The 19,246-nt window shown below is 42.3% G+C and overlaps 1 protein-coding gene across 1 annotated transcript in view; it reads right to left on the reverse strand.

Moving 5' to 3' along the window:
- Window positions 1-819: 819 nt before the first annotated feature.
- znf366 (zinc finger protein 366) overlaps window positions 820-19,246 on the reverse strand; it is a 69,224-nt gene continuing 50,797 nt past the window's right edge. The window contains exons 4-5 of the mRNA XM_041186747.1: window positions 9,594-9,768; window positions 820-3,054 (exon numbers count right to left, since the gene is read on the reverse strand). Of these exons, the coding sequence (XP_041042681.1) occupies window positions 2,588-3,054; window positions 9,594-9,768 (642 nt within the window). The 3' untranslated portion in view covers window positions 820-2,587. The remainder of the gene's footprint in view (window positions 3,055-9,593; window positions 9,769-19,246) is intronic.

The raw sequence follows: 19,246 nt of genomic DNA on the forward strand, positions 1-19,246 counted from the left end.
ACATTGCGAACAAGTGCACTTGCTCTTTGCTATTCCACTGCCAAATATGCCTGCCCTGCATGGGAAAGATCTACTCATGCTAAGAAGATGAATGCCATTCTGAATGCAAGCTGCTGACTTATCACAGGTTGTTTAAAACCAACAAACATCAACAGCCTATATATCCTGGCAGTTATCGCTCCCCCTGATATAAGAAGAATGGTAGCCAGCAAGAAAGAGCGACTCCATCAAACATCAGATAAGAGGCACCCTCTACATGGTCATACACCTACACCCAGCCGCCTAAAGTCAAGGAAGAGCTTCATGAACAGTGTTGTTCCATTACAATCAACCCCATCTGAAGCCGGCGTCGCCTTGTGGAAAGACCGGCTCGCCAGTCTCGAACAACCCCCAGCGATGGAAATTCTACTGAATGAAAGACTTCCCCCAGGAGCTAATTGCAACTGGGCAACCTGGAAGTGCCTTAACAGACTTAGGACCTAGGTGTAGGTCATTCAAAGTTGTCACTAAGCAAATGGGGATATACAACCAGCCCAACAACTTGTGAATGTGGAACTGAGCCACAGACTATGCAACATCTCCTGCAGTGCCTATCGCTAGGGGAACTCTACACTGTTGCAGATCTTGCCGAATTCAACAACAAGGCACAAAAATGTGTCCAGTTCTGGCTGGGCCATGTAGAGACTGTCCGTGGACATAATAAGAAGAAGAACTGGAAACAATTAAAGCTATTGAATAAGTCCACTGAATTGCTGCTCCTTTATTTTATAATGTAGCACATTACTTTCTGCTTAGCAAGATATTCAGGAACACACAATGCATCTTGCATATTTTTATTGGGTATCTATTATGAATATTATGAAACAGAGTACATGTAACAATTAGGAATATAGATCATAATTATTTTATTAATTAACTTGAAAACGTGCTGGAAATGTTAGTCTTACCAAAATTGAAAAATGAGTGCAGAGAAAGGGGAGGGTACAATTTTGTAGCATTGATATGCACATCAATTGTTGATGAAAAATTAATACAAGCAGTTGGTCAATGCTCAACACTACATGTATTCCATATTGGTCCTTTACTATATGTACTTTAAACTTTAGAATAACACTGGATAACAATGATTTCCAACACATATAACCAGTATTTTTTAAAGAATTTTATGAATGAGTGCATAATTAAATGACAGAATATTGTGCTAATACTCTGTGAGCAAATGCTTTATATTTACATTTCTACCTAATTTTCCACACCCTTTTCTACCATTTCAATCATGATTGTTTGCTTTTTATCATCTTTTTAAAGCTCTGAATTTATGTTAACAGGCGTCAGCATGATCTCCTACACCAGTAGATTCATGCAATGGATGTGCTTTCATTAGAGAAGTACACACATTTTCCCCACCCCTTCCCAAAATGGATCTCTTCAGTATTATGAGGTACGGCTAAAAAGCAACTAATTTTATTTCATGTCGAAATGGCAGATTTCAAGCACAAGCCAGCACCGGAACTCAAATATTCAGCTGTGATGTGAGGCTGTCATTCCTGAGAATCTAAGTCAGTGTTTACTCCAGGATGACTTGAATTATATGTAGGAGTTTAAACAAGTGGTCCTCAAGTCTTCACAAGGACTAAATAAAAAGACAAACCGCAAGACATTCATGTATCTCACAAAAGAGCATTCTTTTGTTTCTTTATCTTACTTCAGATCAGACACAGATGACAAGCATATGAGATTTTCTATTTCATTGAAAACCCACGATTACTTTATTATTACATATTTTCTCCATTTGTCGTTGGTTTGTAATAGTTCCGGCATTGCCTCATACTTCAGCAAATGTATTTTATTACTTAAAAAAACTTTGCATGCATTGGATAAATACCAAGAAAGGTTTTCACTGGAGGACACAATTTAAATTTAAACTTCAAATCTAGAAAATATACCAGAGAAATATACCAAAATGTGTCTTGCTAATATCTGATTAGTAATAACAATGACAAGTATATTTAAAATAAGCACTTGAAATTATATCTGGAGAAATAGTAATAATAATTTGCATATTTAACATTGGACAAACTTGCAGCAACCCTGCACATTTTCTATCCTTATTGACATGGCAAACAAAGTGCTCTCTTCATATCCCTGTAGTGACACAGGCTAGATACAATCTTCATAAACGTGCAGTGAATAGAATCAGTTGTTTTATTCAAGTCCCACTGTTCAACAGACAAGAATTGAGGATGGCATATTCTTCCTTACGCTTACCAAGCAGATAGTTTGACTATTGATGATACACCAAAATATGCAGCTTTGTGTAGTTGTGAGGGCTTTATATAAGTTGTCAGTTCCACTGGTTGCAATTTGACAGAAGGGCAAGTTGTGAAGATGTGGCACTGTGATCAGATAGGGTCCAAGCCAATGAACCGCATAATCTAAATAAATATTAATATTGCAAGCTAAAGCTACCATACAGCTCATATTTCTGATGTCCCAAATCAATAATCCATATTCTGTTTACAGCATTCCTATTTCTTTCAGAAATTTAAATCAATATAGTGGTTGCATTTTATCACCCTTGAGTTTTTCACACTGGGCTACACCTCCTGTCAAGACAAAAGTCCTTGTAGTTTTCATTCATATCAAATAGATAGTGCAGAGCAGCAGTGCTATGTTTGTCAGTTACAGTTCCATTCTGTAGATATTTTCTATGAGCCATCAAGTCTTCATCTTCGTCATTTATCACTCCCTCTTTGTCCTGCTCTTCATTGTCTGAGTCTCTGAAGTCTTGAATCAGTCTTCCTGGTTTCTGGGATAGGTCTTCTGGCATATATATTTTGTCTGCTCTGCAATACATATCAGGGCTGTATTGGTCTATTGTGTAGTAATTGTCGTCGTCTTCTTCTTGACAAGAGCTCCCCTTGGCACTTTCCCCATCAGACTGGGATGATGTTTTTATTCTGCTCTTTTGGGAAAGGTCAAAGGGCTCTTCCTGCTCAAAATTGCTCATTAGATTATTCTGTACAATTCCGATCCGCCCTCTCCGCCTGAAGCCTAAAATTTAGGTACATCAACATGATCATCAATCAAGACATCCCACAAAATGTTTTATATGGTTCTGTTAAACATGGTAGATAATAATTATAGTCTAATATTGAATTAAATATTTATGTCTTTTAAGTATTTAAAATTAATGCTTCAGATTGCCAATTGTTAAAGTTTTGAAACACAAAATAATTATTGTACATAATACATCATTTGTATTATTAGGGTGACCCTCATTGACTATATTTTCTATCTCTTTTTATTAATTTTCCTAAGGCCCCAGATCATTGTTGTAGGGGCAGAGCAGGGATGATGGGATGGGTGGGGTGTAGGGATAGGGAGGCAGCTGACAGCGAGGAGACACAAGGCTGCCTTTTATAGTCTAGGAGCATTTTTTCTCTTCCTGGCCCTCAAGATGCCAAAAGTTAAAAAATAAAACGATTATAGGTTTATAAACCATGAACACTGGAAACCTGAATTTAAAGACTGTCCGTTAGTCACCACCTGACAGAAAAAAAAGTTAGGATAATGTTTCAGATGCAGATTCTTCCCCACCTGAAACATTAATGGAAAAAATGTTAACTTAGTTTAAATTTCTGTTCATTCACTATGTGGGGGAAGCAAAGCAGAGAAGCATATCAAAAACAAATAGCAATACATTTAGCAGGTTTTGATTGAACGAACGTTAAAGGTTTTTTTATTTATGCCCATTGTTTCAAAATGTTTTTGCCCTTGTGACCTACTCTTTGAGTACAGGATTTGATTGTTTTATTTACCTATCTCAGGGTCACAGCTAGTACAAATGTATTCATTCACAACTGGAACAAAAGGGAATAAAGTGCTATAAATAATAGGGCACATGAGCTTGAGTGTTTGATGTTAATCTCTCTGTCGTGACACTACAGGCCTGCTGGAAATAGTTTAACCTGTCAAATTATTTCATCCCCTCTGGTTTATATTCTGAGTAGAATGCAGTTTTGATTTATTTATTGCTCTGACTTATTTAGTTGGCCAGGATAATTGTATTTTATAATGTTTTATTCCAGAAGATGCCAATAGATTATTGATAAGAAAATAACAGCCAAATTTGTTCTGGTCAGGGTCAGTACATGGTTTATACTGCCAGGGTCAATATTAGTTACCGACACTTTCTAATTTACAGCATAGGCACTCTTAATAGTCAAGAACTTTGGAGAATAAGAAAGAAAAAGGCAGACAAGTGGTAATATTTTATATGTAGATATTAATTAACTAACCAACCATTAATCAGATTTAAGTATTCACATTTAATTGTCAGCAACAAATCTTATGAAGTTATTTACACAAAATTTTGCTGATAAATAAGTAACTGCAGCCAATATGTGCCACCGTTCTATATCTCCATTACCTGGTGCCTTTCCTTTTTCTATCTTCCCATTTTTGTGTACCTATTCATTCCTTCTTTTTGTTAAAATTAGCAATGTTAACATGGAAACTGCTCTATGCTTTATTCATTCCTTCAAGGAGGTTATATACCAAGAGGACCAAATATTCCACATCATACAATGGTCCTCTGTAGCAGGTATGTCGGGAAGATGTAATCCATGGAAGGAAGTAGGCCAGGCTTAAATAGCAAAGATGTGAGGGTAAGTTTTACAGGATAACCTTTGAGCATTTGAAAATATTTACACAGAAAGCTTCCTCAGGAGAATAAATGGGTGGACTAGACTACACCATAAGATAAGTTACATGTTATGAAAGGAGTGTCTTTTCTTCATGTAACCTTTTTACATGTGTTATCTAGATTTCACTGCAGCCTTTTCCCTTTCAGGTTTCTTGCTTTATCAGTTCCAGCCTGTTGCCATCTAATTATGCTTCATGTCAACTTTTTAAAATGTATTCTTTTATGAGATGTGGGTATTGCTGGCAAGGCCAGCATTTGCTGCCTATCCCTAAATGGCCTTGATTTGAGTGGCTTGCTAGGCCAATTAATTAAACCGGGCACATGTAGGCCAGACAAGGACAGCAGATTTCTTTCCCTAAGGGGCATTAGTGAACCAGATGGATTTTTATGACAGTTGACAATAATTTCATAGTCAGCCATTATTAATGAGACTAGCTTTTAATTCCAGAATGTATTAATTGAAGTTGAATTCCACCAGCTGCTGTTGAGGGATTTGAACCCATATTCCCAGAGCATTAGCCTGGTCCCCTGTATTACTAGCCCAGTAACACCACTACATCACTGTCTTCACCCATGTTTCTCCCTATCTCAAGTTGGTTTGTCCTTTTCGACTACTGGCTAACTTTTGGACATTTTGGCCTATTTTCTCACTTCTACAACTGATTTCTGACTTCTGTTTTCATCCGAGTTTTTCTACAGTAATGATTGGAATAGCTGGGGTTACTTTTAACGTGGGAGTAACAAAGAAGATAGGAGAGAAAGAGGAACAACTGGGACAAGACGGAGGAGGAGTGCACTACACAGGAGGTCATATTAGGTAGGCAACCTTTCAGGATTGGCTGGGAGTCTCCAGGAATTGAAAATCAATCTCCAAGTGTCCAATCCTGGAGAAAAGAAAAACCTATATAAATTATTGGAAAATAAAAGGGGGGGATCGGAAAGCGGTTGGGGATGGAGGAGAGAGTTCATGATCTAAAATTGTTGAACTCAATATTCAGTCCGGAAGGCTGTAAAGTGTCTAGTCGGAAGATGCTGTTTGCATTGAGCTTCACTGGGACAATGCAGCAGGCCAAGGATGGACATGTGGGCATGAAAGCAGGGTGGAGTGTTGAAATGGCAAGCGACAGGGAGGTCTGGGTCATGCTTGTGGACAGACCAAAGTTGTTCCGCAAAGTGGTCACCCAGTCTGCGTTTGGTCTCATCAGTGTAGAGGAAAACGCATTGGGAGCAGCGAATGCAGTAGACTAAACTGAGAGAAGTGCAAGTGAAATGTTGCTTCACCTGAAAGGAGTGTTTGGGTCTTTGAACGGTGAGGAGAGGGGGAAGTAAAGGGTCAGGATTGCATCTTCTGCGGTTGCATGGGAAGATGCCGTGGGAGGGGGTTGAGGTGTAAGGGGTGATGGAGGAGTGGACCAGGGTGTCCCGGAGGGAACGATCCCTGCGGAATGCCGCTTGGGGGGGGGGGGGGGGGGGGGGGGGGGGTGAAGGGAAGATGTGTTTGGTGGTGGCATCATGCTGGAGTTGGCGGAAATGGCGGAGGATGATCCTTTGAATGCGGAGGCTGGTGGGGTGATAAGTGAGGACAAGGGGGACCATATCATGGTTCTGGGAGGGAGAGAAAGGTGTGAAGGCGGATGCACGGGAAATGGGCTGGACACGGTTGAGGGCTCTGTCAACTACCATGGGTGGAAAACCTCGGTTAAGGAAGAAGGAGGACATGTCAGAGGAACTGTTTTTGAAGGTAGCATCATCAGAACAGATGCGACGGAGGCGAAGGAACTGAGAGAATGGGATGGAGTCCTTCCAGGAAGCGGGGTGTGAGGAGCTGTAGTTGAGGTAGCTGTGGGAGTCGGTAGGCTTGCAATGAATATTGGTGGACAGTCTATCACCAGAAATTGAGACAGAGAGGTCAAGGAAGGGAAGGGAAGTGTCAGAGATGGACCATGTGAAAATGATGGAGGGGTGGAGATTGGAAGCAAAATTAATAAATTTTTCCAGATCCAGACGAGAGCATGAAGCAGCACCGAAGCGATCATCGATGTACCAGAGAAAGAGTTGTGGGAGGGTGTTGGAGTAGGACTGGAACAAGGAATGTTCCACATACCCCATAAAGAGACAGGCATAACTGGGGCCCATACCGGTACCCATAGCCACACCTTTTATTTGGAGGAAGTGAGAGGAGTTTAAGGAGAAATTGTTCAACCTGAGAACAAGTTCAGCCAGACAGAGATGAGTAGTGGTTAATGGGGATTCCAACCTCAGTCTCCTAACCTCGGACGGCCCACTTCTACCTCCTACCCAAAATCCACAAACAGGACTGTCCCGGCAGACCGATCGTGTCAGCCTGTTCCTGCCCCACAAAACGCATTTCTTGCTATCTTGACTCCATTCTCTCTCCCGTTGTCTAGTCCCTTCCCACTTACATCTCTGATTCCTCTGACACCCTACATCATATCAACAATTTCCAGTTCCCTGGCCCCAACCACCTCCTCTTCACCATGGACGTCCAAACCCTTTACACCTCCATCCCCCACCAGGATGGTCTGAGGGCCCTTAGCTTCTTCCTCGAACAGAGGCCTGAACAATCCCCATCCACTACTACTCTCCTCTGTCTGGCTGAACTTGTTCTCACACTGAACAATTTCTCCTTCAACTCCTCTCACTTCCTCCAAATAAAAGGTGTGGCTATGGATACCCACATGGGCCCCAGTTATGCCTGTCACTTTATGGGGTATGTGGAACATTCCTTGTTCCAGTCCTACTCTGGCCCCCTCCCACAACTCTTTATCTGGTACATCGATGATCACTTCAGTGCTGCTTCATGCTTTCGTCTGGACCTGGAAAAATTTATTAATTTTGCTTCCAATTTCCACCCCTCTATTATTTTCACATGGTCCATCTCTGACAGTTCCCTTCCCTTCCCTTCCTTGACCTCACTGTCTCAATCTCTGGTGATAGACTATCCACCAATATCCATTACAAGCCTACCGACTCCCACAGCTACCTCAACTACAGCTCCTCACACCCCGTTTCCTGTAAGGACTCCATCCCATTCTCTCAGTTCCTTTGCCTCCGTCGCATCTGTTCTGATGATGCCACTTTCAAAAACAGTTCCTCTGACACATCCTCCTTCTTTCTTAACCGAGGTTTTCCACCCATGGTGGTTGACAGGGCCCTCAACTGTGTCTGGCCCATCTCCCGTGCATCCGCCCTCACACCGTCTCCTCCCTCCCAGAAACATGATAGGGTCCCCCTTGTCCTCACTTATCACCCCACCAGCCTCCGCATTCAAAGGATCATCCTCCGCCATTTCCACCAACTCCAGCATGATGCCACCACCAACCACATCTTCCCTTCACACCCCCGGCGGCATTCTGCAGGGATCGTTCCCTCCGGGACACACTGGTCCACTCCTCCATCAGCCCCTACACCTCAACCCCCTCCCACGGCACCTTCCCATGCAACCACAGAAGGTGCAACACCTGCCCCTTCTCCTCTTCTTACCGTCCAAGGGCCCAAACATTCCTTTCAAGTGAAGCAGCATTTCACTTGCACTTCCCTCAATTTAGTCTACTGCATTTGTTGCTCCCAGTGTGGTTTCCTCTACATTGGAGAGACCAAACACAGACTGGGTGACCGTTTTGCAGAACACCTTCAGTGTCTCTACAACCATGACCCAGACCTCCCTGTCACTTGCCATTTCAACACTCCACCCTGCTCTCATGCCCACATGTCCGTCCTTGGCCTGCTGCATTGTTCCAGTGAAGCTCAACGCAAACTAGAAGAACAGCACCTCATCTTCCGACTAGGCACTTTACAGCCTTCCGGACTGAATATTGAGTTCAACAGTTTTAGATCATGAACTCTCTCCTCCATCCGCACCCCCTTTCGGTTCCCCCTTTTTTCCCCAAAAAATTTATGTAGATTTTTCTTTTCCCACCTATTTCCATTATTTTTAAATGTATTTCCGTCCATTCTTTTATCCCTACCTTTTATCCTATTTTGACCCCTTCCCTTCACTCCACCCCACCCCTCACTACGGCTATCTGTACCTTGCTTGTCCTGCTTTCTACCCTTAATTAGCACATTCCTTAGATAATATCACCACCTTCAAAACCTCTTTGTCCTTTTGTCTATGACATCTTTTGGCTATTTCCACACATCATTGGCCCTCTCTCCAGCTCTACCTCTCCCACTCCACCCCTCCCTTAAACCAACTGATTTTTCACCTCTTTTCTACTTTTACTTCGTTCTGTTGAAGAGTCATATGGACTCAAAAAATTAACTGTGTTCCTCTCCGCAGATGCTGCCAGACCTGCTGAGTTTTTCCAGGTATTTTTATTTCTGTTTTGGATTTCCAGCATCGGGAGTATTTTGCTTTTACATTACATTTCCAGCCAGACTATCTCATTGAAAGGCTTAACTTGTAGGGTTTTCTCCTTTTACCTCCCAGGCGCCCGTGACATATAGAAATAATAGGATAGAAAAGAAGTATAGAAAGATTAAAAAAAATTCTTTCCAACTGCTTCAGTAATGAAAGAGCTCATTAGGTAGCATGGCAACCCTTCAGTTCATTGTGGAATTATCAGATAGCAGTAGGGAAAAGAGAAAAAAGGAGGAAAAGAAAGAAACAGAGGCGTAGAGAGACAAAGGGAAGAGAAACAAAGCAGGAGAAAGAGGAAAGAGAGGGAAGGGAAAAGAGAGAAGAAACAGGAACTAAAAAAGGAGAGAAAACACAGAAGGAAGAGACAATAAAAGGAAGCAGAGAGGAGAGAGCTTCAAAATATTCAATGCACTGAATCATCCAGATCAAAACCTTTTTGACCTATGAAGTTACCACGTTCTGGAAAAAAAAATCTATACTTCATTTAAACTGCATTCTTACTTTGTGAATCATGCCCTCCATCCATGACTCCATGTTTAACCTTCATATGACGGGTAAGATTTCCCTTCAGGGTAAATTTGCTGGGACAATATAGACATTTGAATGGTTTGCTGTCAGAGTGCAGGTGCATGTGTCCCATCAAATTGTGCATCCGGTTGAACTCCTTCCCACACAACTGTCGATAAAGATGAAAAACAATTTTAATTAGATTGAATTATTAACATCCAAGAAAGCAGAATTCTATTGAGATGTTAAACAAGACGAGAACAGATTTAGGACTGGAGAATGCCACACAAAAAATTTGCTATGGCTTAATTAAAACGCCAAGTTTTTTTGCAACAAGTGTTGCTGTCGCTACACCTCAATATTTTCAAAAGAATTTGTAAACTGTCAGCAGTAAAGCGTTACACTAGAGCTGTGGAACTCTCTCCCAGATAGATTTGTTGCCTGGTATTCTGAACTGTGTACACAATAAGTTAAATGCTTTCTACTACAGCAGAATTAATTCCATGCTACCTGGCCCCCAAGAAGCACGGAAAGTAAAAAGGATTGCTGAACTATGCAGTGGAAAATCTAATGAGGAACTGAATGTGCCTTTCATGGAAGAAAGAAAAATGAAGGCTTGTCTGAGAATTTGCCCAAATAATGTAGCGATGGGCGGAATTTGCCCTCCCCTGTGATGGGTTTGCTGGTTGGGGGGCATTCAATTGGGCAGGAGGGTGACTGGGTGGGGACCCAGCCATCTTCCCATCTCCACCCTGAATAAGTCCGTGACAGAAAGGTTTGTGGACGGTCTTCCAGCTCTGCCTCCAATTGAGGCCCTCAAGTGGCTATGAATGCCCACTTAAGAGGTTGATCCAGCCATCAGTGTTATTCATCCAGCATGGACAGGGTAGCCACCATGTGGGCAAGCCCAAAATGCGAACACACTTGCAGGCTTCAGGCGAGAGATCCCTTGTTCAATGGCACTCAGTGCCTGATTGAGGGACTGGGCATTGGGAAATGGCGGGGAGGGGGATTCTGAGAGCCAACCCCTTGCCCTTGCTGCCAACTCCCATCCTCATCCCCACCTTGTGACATCCATTCTGCTATCCCTCACCTGTGGCCTGGGTCTGGGGGGGTGTCATACCAGCAGCAGTCACTGCCTCTTTAGTGGTGCTGCTGTTCAATAGAGCTGCTGACCTCTGATTGGCTGGCAGCGCTTGATGGGTGGGATTTCTGACCTTGGGTCCTAGATCCCAGGGAAGGCCTGCTACTGTCTAGTTAAGTGCCTGAGTGGCACATAATGCAGTGGGCCTTCTCGAAAATAGGCGACATGGGGCTCTTGTTGGCTTTCCAACTGGTGAGCAAGACCCCTGTCACCTCCATTAAATTCAGCCCAATATGGGCTGGGATTTTCTGGCCCTGTCACAGGTGGGACCTGCCATGAGTGAGGTGGCGCCCCAGCCAGAAGTCCACTGCCTTGGGGCAGGACGGGACAATCCCAGTGGTGGGCGTGTGCAGATGGCTTGCCCACATGGTGGCCACCCTGTCCATGCTGGATGAATACCACCGATGTCTGAATGATGGTTTAGACAAGTAATTGGTGACTAATTTCTGGCTTTTCCATAAGCTTCACACTGACACATGTTAAAACTCCTGGATATATCTATCTATTTGTCTACATATCTAACAGATGATCTATTAATTTATATATCCTTATAATATCTATCAATACATCTGTATGTCTGTTTATCTATTTTTGCCTGTCTTCCTATTTCTCTCTCTATTAGGCTGAACGTAGGCTGCACCATAAATGAAGGAAAATGTGGCAGGGAAACTGACTGCCAAGCGCCTCTCCCTCAGAGTGCCATCAAGAATTTCCCTCCCTTGCAGGAAGGAACTTGGTTGTCCAACACTTGGGCATCCCAATGCTTTTAAAGGACATTGATGGTGGGTAGGCAGACAAATAATCAAATTCCCTTGCCATAAGACTATAAGACGTAGGAGCAGAGGTAGGCCATTCTGCCCATCAAGTCTGCTCTGCCATCCAATGAGATCATGGCTGATCTGATAATCCTCAACTCCACATTCCTGCCTTTTCCCCATAACCCTTGATTCCCTTACTGATTAAAAATCTGTCTATCTCAGTCTTGAATATATTTAACAACCCAGCCTCTACAGCCCTCTGTGGTAAAGAATTCCACAGATTAACTACCCTCTGAGAGAAGAAACTCCTCCTCGTATGTCTTAAATAGACGACCCCTTACTCTGAGATTGTCCTCTGGTCCCAGACTCTCCTGCAAGGGGAAACAACCTCTCAGCATCTACCCTGTCAAGACCCCTAAGAATCTTATATGTTTCAATAATGTCACCTCTCATTCTTCTAAATTCCAATGAGTACAGGCCCAACTTTACCCAACCTCTCCTCATAAGAAAATCCCTCCATTCCTAGGATCAACCTAGTGAACATTCTCTGGACTGCCTCCAATGCCAGTATATCTTTCCTTAGATAAGGGAACCAAAACCGTTCACAGTATTCTAAGTGTGGTATAACTAGTGCCTTGTATAGTTTTAGCAAGACTTCCTTATTTTTATACTCCATTCCCTTTGAACTAAAGGCCAACATTCCATTTGCCTTCCCTATTACCTGCTGAACTTGTATGTTAGCTTTTTGGGATTCATGCACAAGGACTCCCAAATCTTTCTGTGCTGCAGCTTTCTGCAGTCTTTCTACATTTAAATAATATTCAGCTCCTCTATTCTTACTGCCAAAGTGCATAACCTCACATTTTCCCACATTATATTCCATCTGCCAAGTTTTTGCCGCCTGTCTTAAGTGTCATCAATCCAAAGAGAGGGATCAATCTACATCCTGGGATGGCAGCAAAAAGCTTGTTAATGGCACTTTTGGGAATGGGCCCAATAGTAGACACTTTTGCCTCTCTTCTGCCCAATTGCTTTTTTGTTATAGGCATTAAATTAAACTTCAATGGATACTTTCAGGGCCTTTCTTCGCTCCTTTAATTGCCATTTGGAGGGTTTTTTTCACCCTTTATTGGTGCTTCGGGGGTGTGATTTCCCTGACTGTCCTTGGCAGAGATCTTACCAACAGCCTGGTACTTCTAATGAGCTGTGACGCAGGAAAATGGACATAGCAAGTTGGGCCAAGAAAGAGAAATTCTGACCACCCAACCTCCAGCAGCAAACTTGCCCTGGAGGGAGCTTAAGCTCATATCCAAACTTGTGTGTTGTAGATAGAGAGACATAGAAAAATCAGCTGAGGGCCCCAGGCAATATGGAAGTGGTTTGCACATGGTCTCCAGGCTATGTTGTGAGTATCATTGTCCAAGTTATTGTGTAAGAAGAGAAAAGCAAACATGAAATATTACTAACTGCTATGTAGCTTTTAGTTGCCGCTACAATTTATTGATTTAAAAATGCTTTGAAACTACATGTCAAGCTCCCAATCTTCAGCTCTTCAAGTAGAGGCACTGAGAAGAATCAGGAACTTTTCCACATATCAGAGATTAGTCAGCAGATATTGCACTTGATCACCTCCTACTGGTTGGTTAGCATTAACAAAAGACCTTATACAGAGGGAGAAAGTACTAATATATTACTGAGGAACTCAGTCTTGAGGACCATAAAGCTCAGACATTAGTAAACCCTTGAAACTTGCTTTGAAGTTACCTTCTGAAATGGTGCAATTTTCTCAATAAATGTAATTATCAATAGTTTAAATGCCATTTTAACCATCTTCAGTCGATAATCCAGTTTCAATTTATATGATTTTACCATTCACAGTAAGAGGTAACTATCAAACTTCTAAATATAGTCCAAAGTCCCAAAGTTTAAAATCTCTGGAGTAGGAGGTTATGAAACAATGCTGCTTTCCACACTATGAATTCTTTTGGAGAGATTTCCGTGTTCTCAAAGAGAGAGGGAGCAAGTCTGTACACCGTCCAAAAGGACCGTGAGAAAACAGGAAGTTTTAAGGAGTACAAGAGAAAGCGAGATGAAATCTATTTGCAGAAAGTTCCCTGGAGACATGAAACTATTGTTAAGCAGGCAGTCAGTGCAGCGATATCCTTCCTTCTGCTGAAGAGGAGCTTCATGCCAAAAGGCATCTATCTGGTCACTGTTTTAACCCCTACTAGAATCAGACACAAGTCTTAGCCTATCTTCATTCATTATTTAATCAGCTGATTACATTTTTTTTGTCTCAAGTCTAAATTGTTGTTAACTGTCAAACTTATAGGTATACATTTAAGAATCCTCAGAATGTTGTTAATCCATTATCCTTTCTAACCCATAAAGTGCGTTTTCTATTGTGCAACACAGCCATTACTAATTTTGTACTGATTTTCTAATGCTGAATAATTATTGCAGTAATGGAAGATAGATGAAATATATATTAACTGCAGTACCGTCAGCATAAGTAAAACATTGTAAATAGCATCTCAATTTGTCATTGATGTAAGGATTTAAAAATATGCTTTGTTTGTCCCTTTTAGTTTTTACTCATTAGCTCATCAGGTGAATATTGTAGGTTAATTAAAAATTTTCATCTTTTTTTAGCTCAATGCAATTCACTTGCAAGCACTACCCTTATTTCCAGATTTCTTTTCAAAAAAGATACTTATGTCCTCAAAATGGTTGAGAAGAATGGGACTCCATCACAGTAATGAGAAAATAATGGCACAGCTTCCTGATCTTGCTCTCAAGTGGCTCGTTTTTGGAGGGGATTGGTAATCTTCTCGTGTTCTGGCCTATATGTTCCTTTCAATCCAGTGCTCTGTATGCTCGGAACATAATATGCCTACCATTTTGTCAAGCCTGGAGTTAAATTGTTCTGTGAGATATTAGCATACTATTATGAATGGTTTAATGTGTTTATATGTTAATGTTGCATGGCATGATTTCACCCCATCAGCTGGGTACTGGTCAGTTCTCTGCTTGTGAAAGGTATTGCGTTGGGCAGTTGATAAGTGGCTGATCATTAATAAGTTCCCACGTTGTTCTGTCTATTCCTTCTTTACTAAGTAATTAGAATTGTAATGCTTGCCTTGTGATATGCTCTTGGACTTTCTCCATTTTATATCGCTGTCTGCTATGATAGCCTCAAGGCATCTATTGTTATTTTGCACAGATATTACTTTTATTATCCTCCATTGTAAATGTTTATGCTGTTTTCGTGTATATGAAATCTTCCTCACAAGGTGAGATTGTGATAATAATTTGTTTAGTTCATATATATTAAAAGGCAATTTTGAGTTTCATGCACCACGTGATCCACTTGAGTGCAAGAAGCAAAACTTTGGAATTAAATCCAGGCTGGCTCCGACTTTTTAAAAGTATGTGAAAAACAGTTCTATAAAAGATTTGAGCAAATTTTAAAAAGCTATCTGTGGAAAGCAACAATCCTCTAAGCATGCAGTCAGGCCTCAGAAGCTTTGCAAATACAAGCATCAAGACCATCCAACTTTTGATTTCTTTCTGCATGTTAAATGCCTCATGTCATCAGTGTGCCTGGCTCACCAGAAAATCCTTGCAGAACTCCCCATACAGAAAACAAATCTACTTTTGGAAAGTGTATTTAGAATCAGTTAAGCATTTAGTTAATGAATGATATGTTGACGATTATTTGTGTCGCTCAGCTGCCTGAGTTGCAATAAGGTTAACGTTGATAGCCTCAGCCACTGTTCATTTCACCACACCATCATCATCACATCTATCGACAATTTCTATCAATCATGACTCATACCTAACATTTGTAGCTTTGCCTCACCTTCGTACACTTAGCACCGCTGGAAGCCTTGCATCCACACGGACCCACATCTCACAGCTTACAAATATGTCAGCTATTCAACCATGACAACCAAGAAGATCGTATGGCACTCACTGATACTTCCCTCTCTCTTGCAGAAAATGGTTGCACACTACTGGAGGCAGCTGGAGCCAACCTGAAAGGGAGATGGTGCTGTCATTGGAATGACTATTGTTGAGGCCGTGGCCAGTGGCAAGGCTGAAACTATTGAAGATGGTGGTATTTTCATACCCAATCCTTCTTCTCACATCCCATTTCCCCTTCATCCCATACTCTCTTCTGAATTAAAAGCTGCATATCATGTAGGTATGCACCTCCAGCTTTCCCCTATTCCCCTCACCACAACCTTATACTGTGCCTTTCTCATTTCAGATACCCAAAAGGTGCCACCTGGCCAGAAAGTGGAGGAACACCAAGAAAAGAGTGATGATGAAGGCATTATTATTCGATCTCACAGTCACAGGCACCAGCTCAGCTATTGACATTGCACATATATTGGAGAATAGATTACAGGTCAGATGGTCAGAGACCGGGCCTTACTGTATTGCAGCCAGAGAAATGGGGAAAGGCAGTGTAGATGCCAGTTCACCAGAGGGTGAGGTGGCATGTGGGTTCTGCTGCAGAAGGTTATTGATGGGTTAACCTAAGAAAAAAGGTGATGGAAATTTAGAATGCTTGATGCATTGGGAAACCTGCGAGAAATTGTGTAATCAGTGTTAAGAAGCATGGAGAGCCCAGGGCACTGTGCAGAGCTTGGAGCTCATTTCTTTCCAGCATGGAAACGGTGGCCAATTCTGTTTGCACATTTGTGGATCCAACCATGATGCAGCATGTGATGACTCATGTGGCAACATCGATTGCAGCATAAGCAGCAGCTTCCCGATGTCTGAGTGCTGTCGTATACTCAAACCTCTGTCCGCTTGCTTTCATGGAAGTTCAGACTGCTGCCATCATGGTTGCGGATGCCAGTGCTCCAAGGGACGTGCAGGCTCTCACAGCAGTCCAGCAATCTGTCCTCCAGCAGATTACGAGCATTGCTGAGGTGCTGTCCCAGGAGGGTAGCAATGGCATGGCGGAGCACAAACCTGCTGCCCTCCCTCAGGATGACAGCGCTTGTCCTCCCACTCTGCCATTCCCCCTTGCTGTCACCTGCCAGCCAGCCAGCCCTGACTGCTGCTGCTCATGCTGAGATGGTGCAGTCCACACTCAGGCCTTGCAGGCTCAGAGCTGCTCGAGGTTACCATCCAAGGCCATCCACCAAGCCATGCTGCAGTCACTGAGGTAGCACTGCGTAGGAGCACTAGGACAGGCAAAGGCATGTTGAAGGCAAGTACTAAGGGGGATACACAAGTGTGAATAGCTCATGTCTGAGTGCAATATGGTACATTCCCATTTATAAATTTGGTTTGGAATGTTCATTTTGTGGTAGCTTTTATTTTTTGCATGGTGCCCATGTGGACATGTGATGGTCAGTGAGAGAGGAAAGGTAAGGTGTTTGACTGTTGATGAATGGGAATTGGAGTTGCAGTTCCTGGTATCACACGTAAGTGAGCTCTTCACAACCTGGGCAGAAAGGGGCTGCCAAGGTTGCCTCTTCCCTTCATCCTTCTCAGCTGCTTACCAAATAGCTGGTGGCAAGGATTGTCTCCTTATGATGTGTAGAAGTTGTGCAGCATGCAGCAAACCACCATGAGTCTTGGCACCATCTACCAAGTACCAAAGGGCCCCTCCAGTATGGTCCAGGCAGCGGAAATGTTCTTTCAGCATGCTAATGATCTGCTCTATCACCTCTCATATGGCAACATGGCTTTCATTGCTTGCATGCTGTATATGTGTGCATGGGTTACGCATCAGAGTCATCAGCCATGGGGTCAGCAGGTAACCCTTGCTGCGCAGTAGACACACATTGATTTGCCGTAGTAGTTCAAATGCAAAGCAGAATGGACTGCCACAGAATTGGGGCATCCTGAGCGCTGCCAGAATGCTGGATATTAAATTCACTGCCTATGCTCACACACCGGCTGGATTTTGAGGAAGTGGAATTCCTGCCAGTTTCAGCATTGGGCAGAGTTGACACAAGGTGCCCGCAAAGCAATGTGGGTACAGTCAATGACACTTGCACCATGGAGAAGCCGGAAATCCTAGCAAAGCTATGTGCCCTGTTCTATGCAGACAGAAAGAACATGTACACACATTGTGCCTGTTTCAGCTAAATAAAATAAGTGACAGCCATTCACTGACTCATTCCGCAGAGCAATACCTTTACCAGTCAGGGTCAAGCTGCCTGTTTAAATTTCAAACAACTCTTGGCAGTTAACTATCAGTCACCATCACTGGTGCATTCTCTATGGCAACGCCTCTACCAGTCAGAGTCCACTTGCCAAGCAATCAGCACTGTCTTCTCAGGCAGTATAAATTGTTGTTTTCCTTTTATATTGGTATTCTTGTGAAGTGCCCTGATGGGTGTAAGATGAAAAGCTTCGACATGTCTCTTTTTTCAGCAATACTCAAGTTCTGTACTACCAAATGACTATTTAACATAAAAGAAAAATACTACAGATGCTGGAGATCTGAAATAAAAACAGAAAGTGCTGGAAAAACTCAGCAGGTCTATTAGGATCTGTGCAGAGAGAAACAGTTAATATTTTGAGTCCAATATGACTCATAAGAAAGTTAACTCTGTTTCTCTCTCCACAGGTGCTGTCAAACCTGTTGAGTTTTTCCCGCGCTTTGTTTTTAATTCACAACTACTCTCTGTTTTCTGTCACTCAGCCAATTACATATCCATGCCACTATTGTTCCTTTGATTCCATGGATCTAACTTTGCTGGCAAGCCTGTTATGTAACACTTTACCTAATGCCTTTGGATGCTCATGTATACCACTCAACCACACTATTCTCATCAATCCTGTTTTACCTCATCTAAAAATACAAGCATGTTAGCTAAACATGATTTGCCTTTAACAAATCCATGTTGGTTTTCCTTAATCAATCCACATTTGTCCCAGTGACTCTTAATGATGTCCTGACATATCATTTTTAGAAGCTTTTCCACCACCAAGGTTAAACTGTTTGGCCTGTGGTCGCTGAGCTTATCCTTACATACTTTTTTGAAGAAGGGTGCAACATGTGAAATTCTCCAGTCCTCTGGCACCATCCCTGTGTCAAAGGAGATATGGAAGATTTTGGCCAGTCTACCCATAATTTCACCTTTACTCCCTCAGTATCCCTGAATACATCTCATCTGGTCCTGGTGACTTATTAACTTTAAGTGCCACCAGCCTTTCTAATAGCCCATCCAATATCTGAATTACCTCCTCGTTCACTATGACTTGGGTAGCATCTTCTTCCTGGACAGATGCAAAGTATTTATTTAGTACCTCAGCCCTGCATCCATGTTTAAATCCTCCATTAGGCCCCTTATAGGCTCAACTCCTACTTTTACCATCCTTTTACAATTTATATGCCCATCAAAGATGTTTGGATTCCTTTTTATGTTAGCTGCCAATCTCTTCTCATACTTCCTCTTTTATTTGTTATTTTCTCTTACCCTCTGCACTTTCTATGTTCATCTTGCTTCTATTTGTATTATTCATCTAACATCTGTCAAATGTACCCTTCTTCTGTTTCATCTTACTCTCTATTGCTTTCATTTTCCAGTGAGCTCTGGGTTTGTTTGCCCTAACTTTACCCCACATGGAAATGTACTTTGACTAAACCTGAACTGTCTCCTCTTTAAAGGCAGCTCATTATTCAGTTACAGTTTTTGTTGCCAATCCTTGATTCCAATTTACCAGGGCCAGATCTATTCTAACCCCATTGATGTTGGCCCTCTCCTAATTAA

Source organism: Carcharodon carcharias, chromosome 4 (assembly GCF_017639515.1).
Source record: "Carcharodon carcharias isolate sCarCar2 chromosome 4, sCarCar2.pri, whole genome shotgun sequence".
Taxonomy (NCBI): domain Eukaryota; kingdom Metazoa; phylum Chordata; class Chondrichthyes; order Lamniformes; family Lamnidae; genus Carcharodon; species Carcharodon carcharias.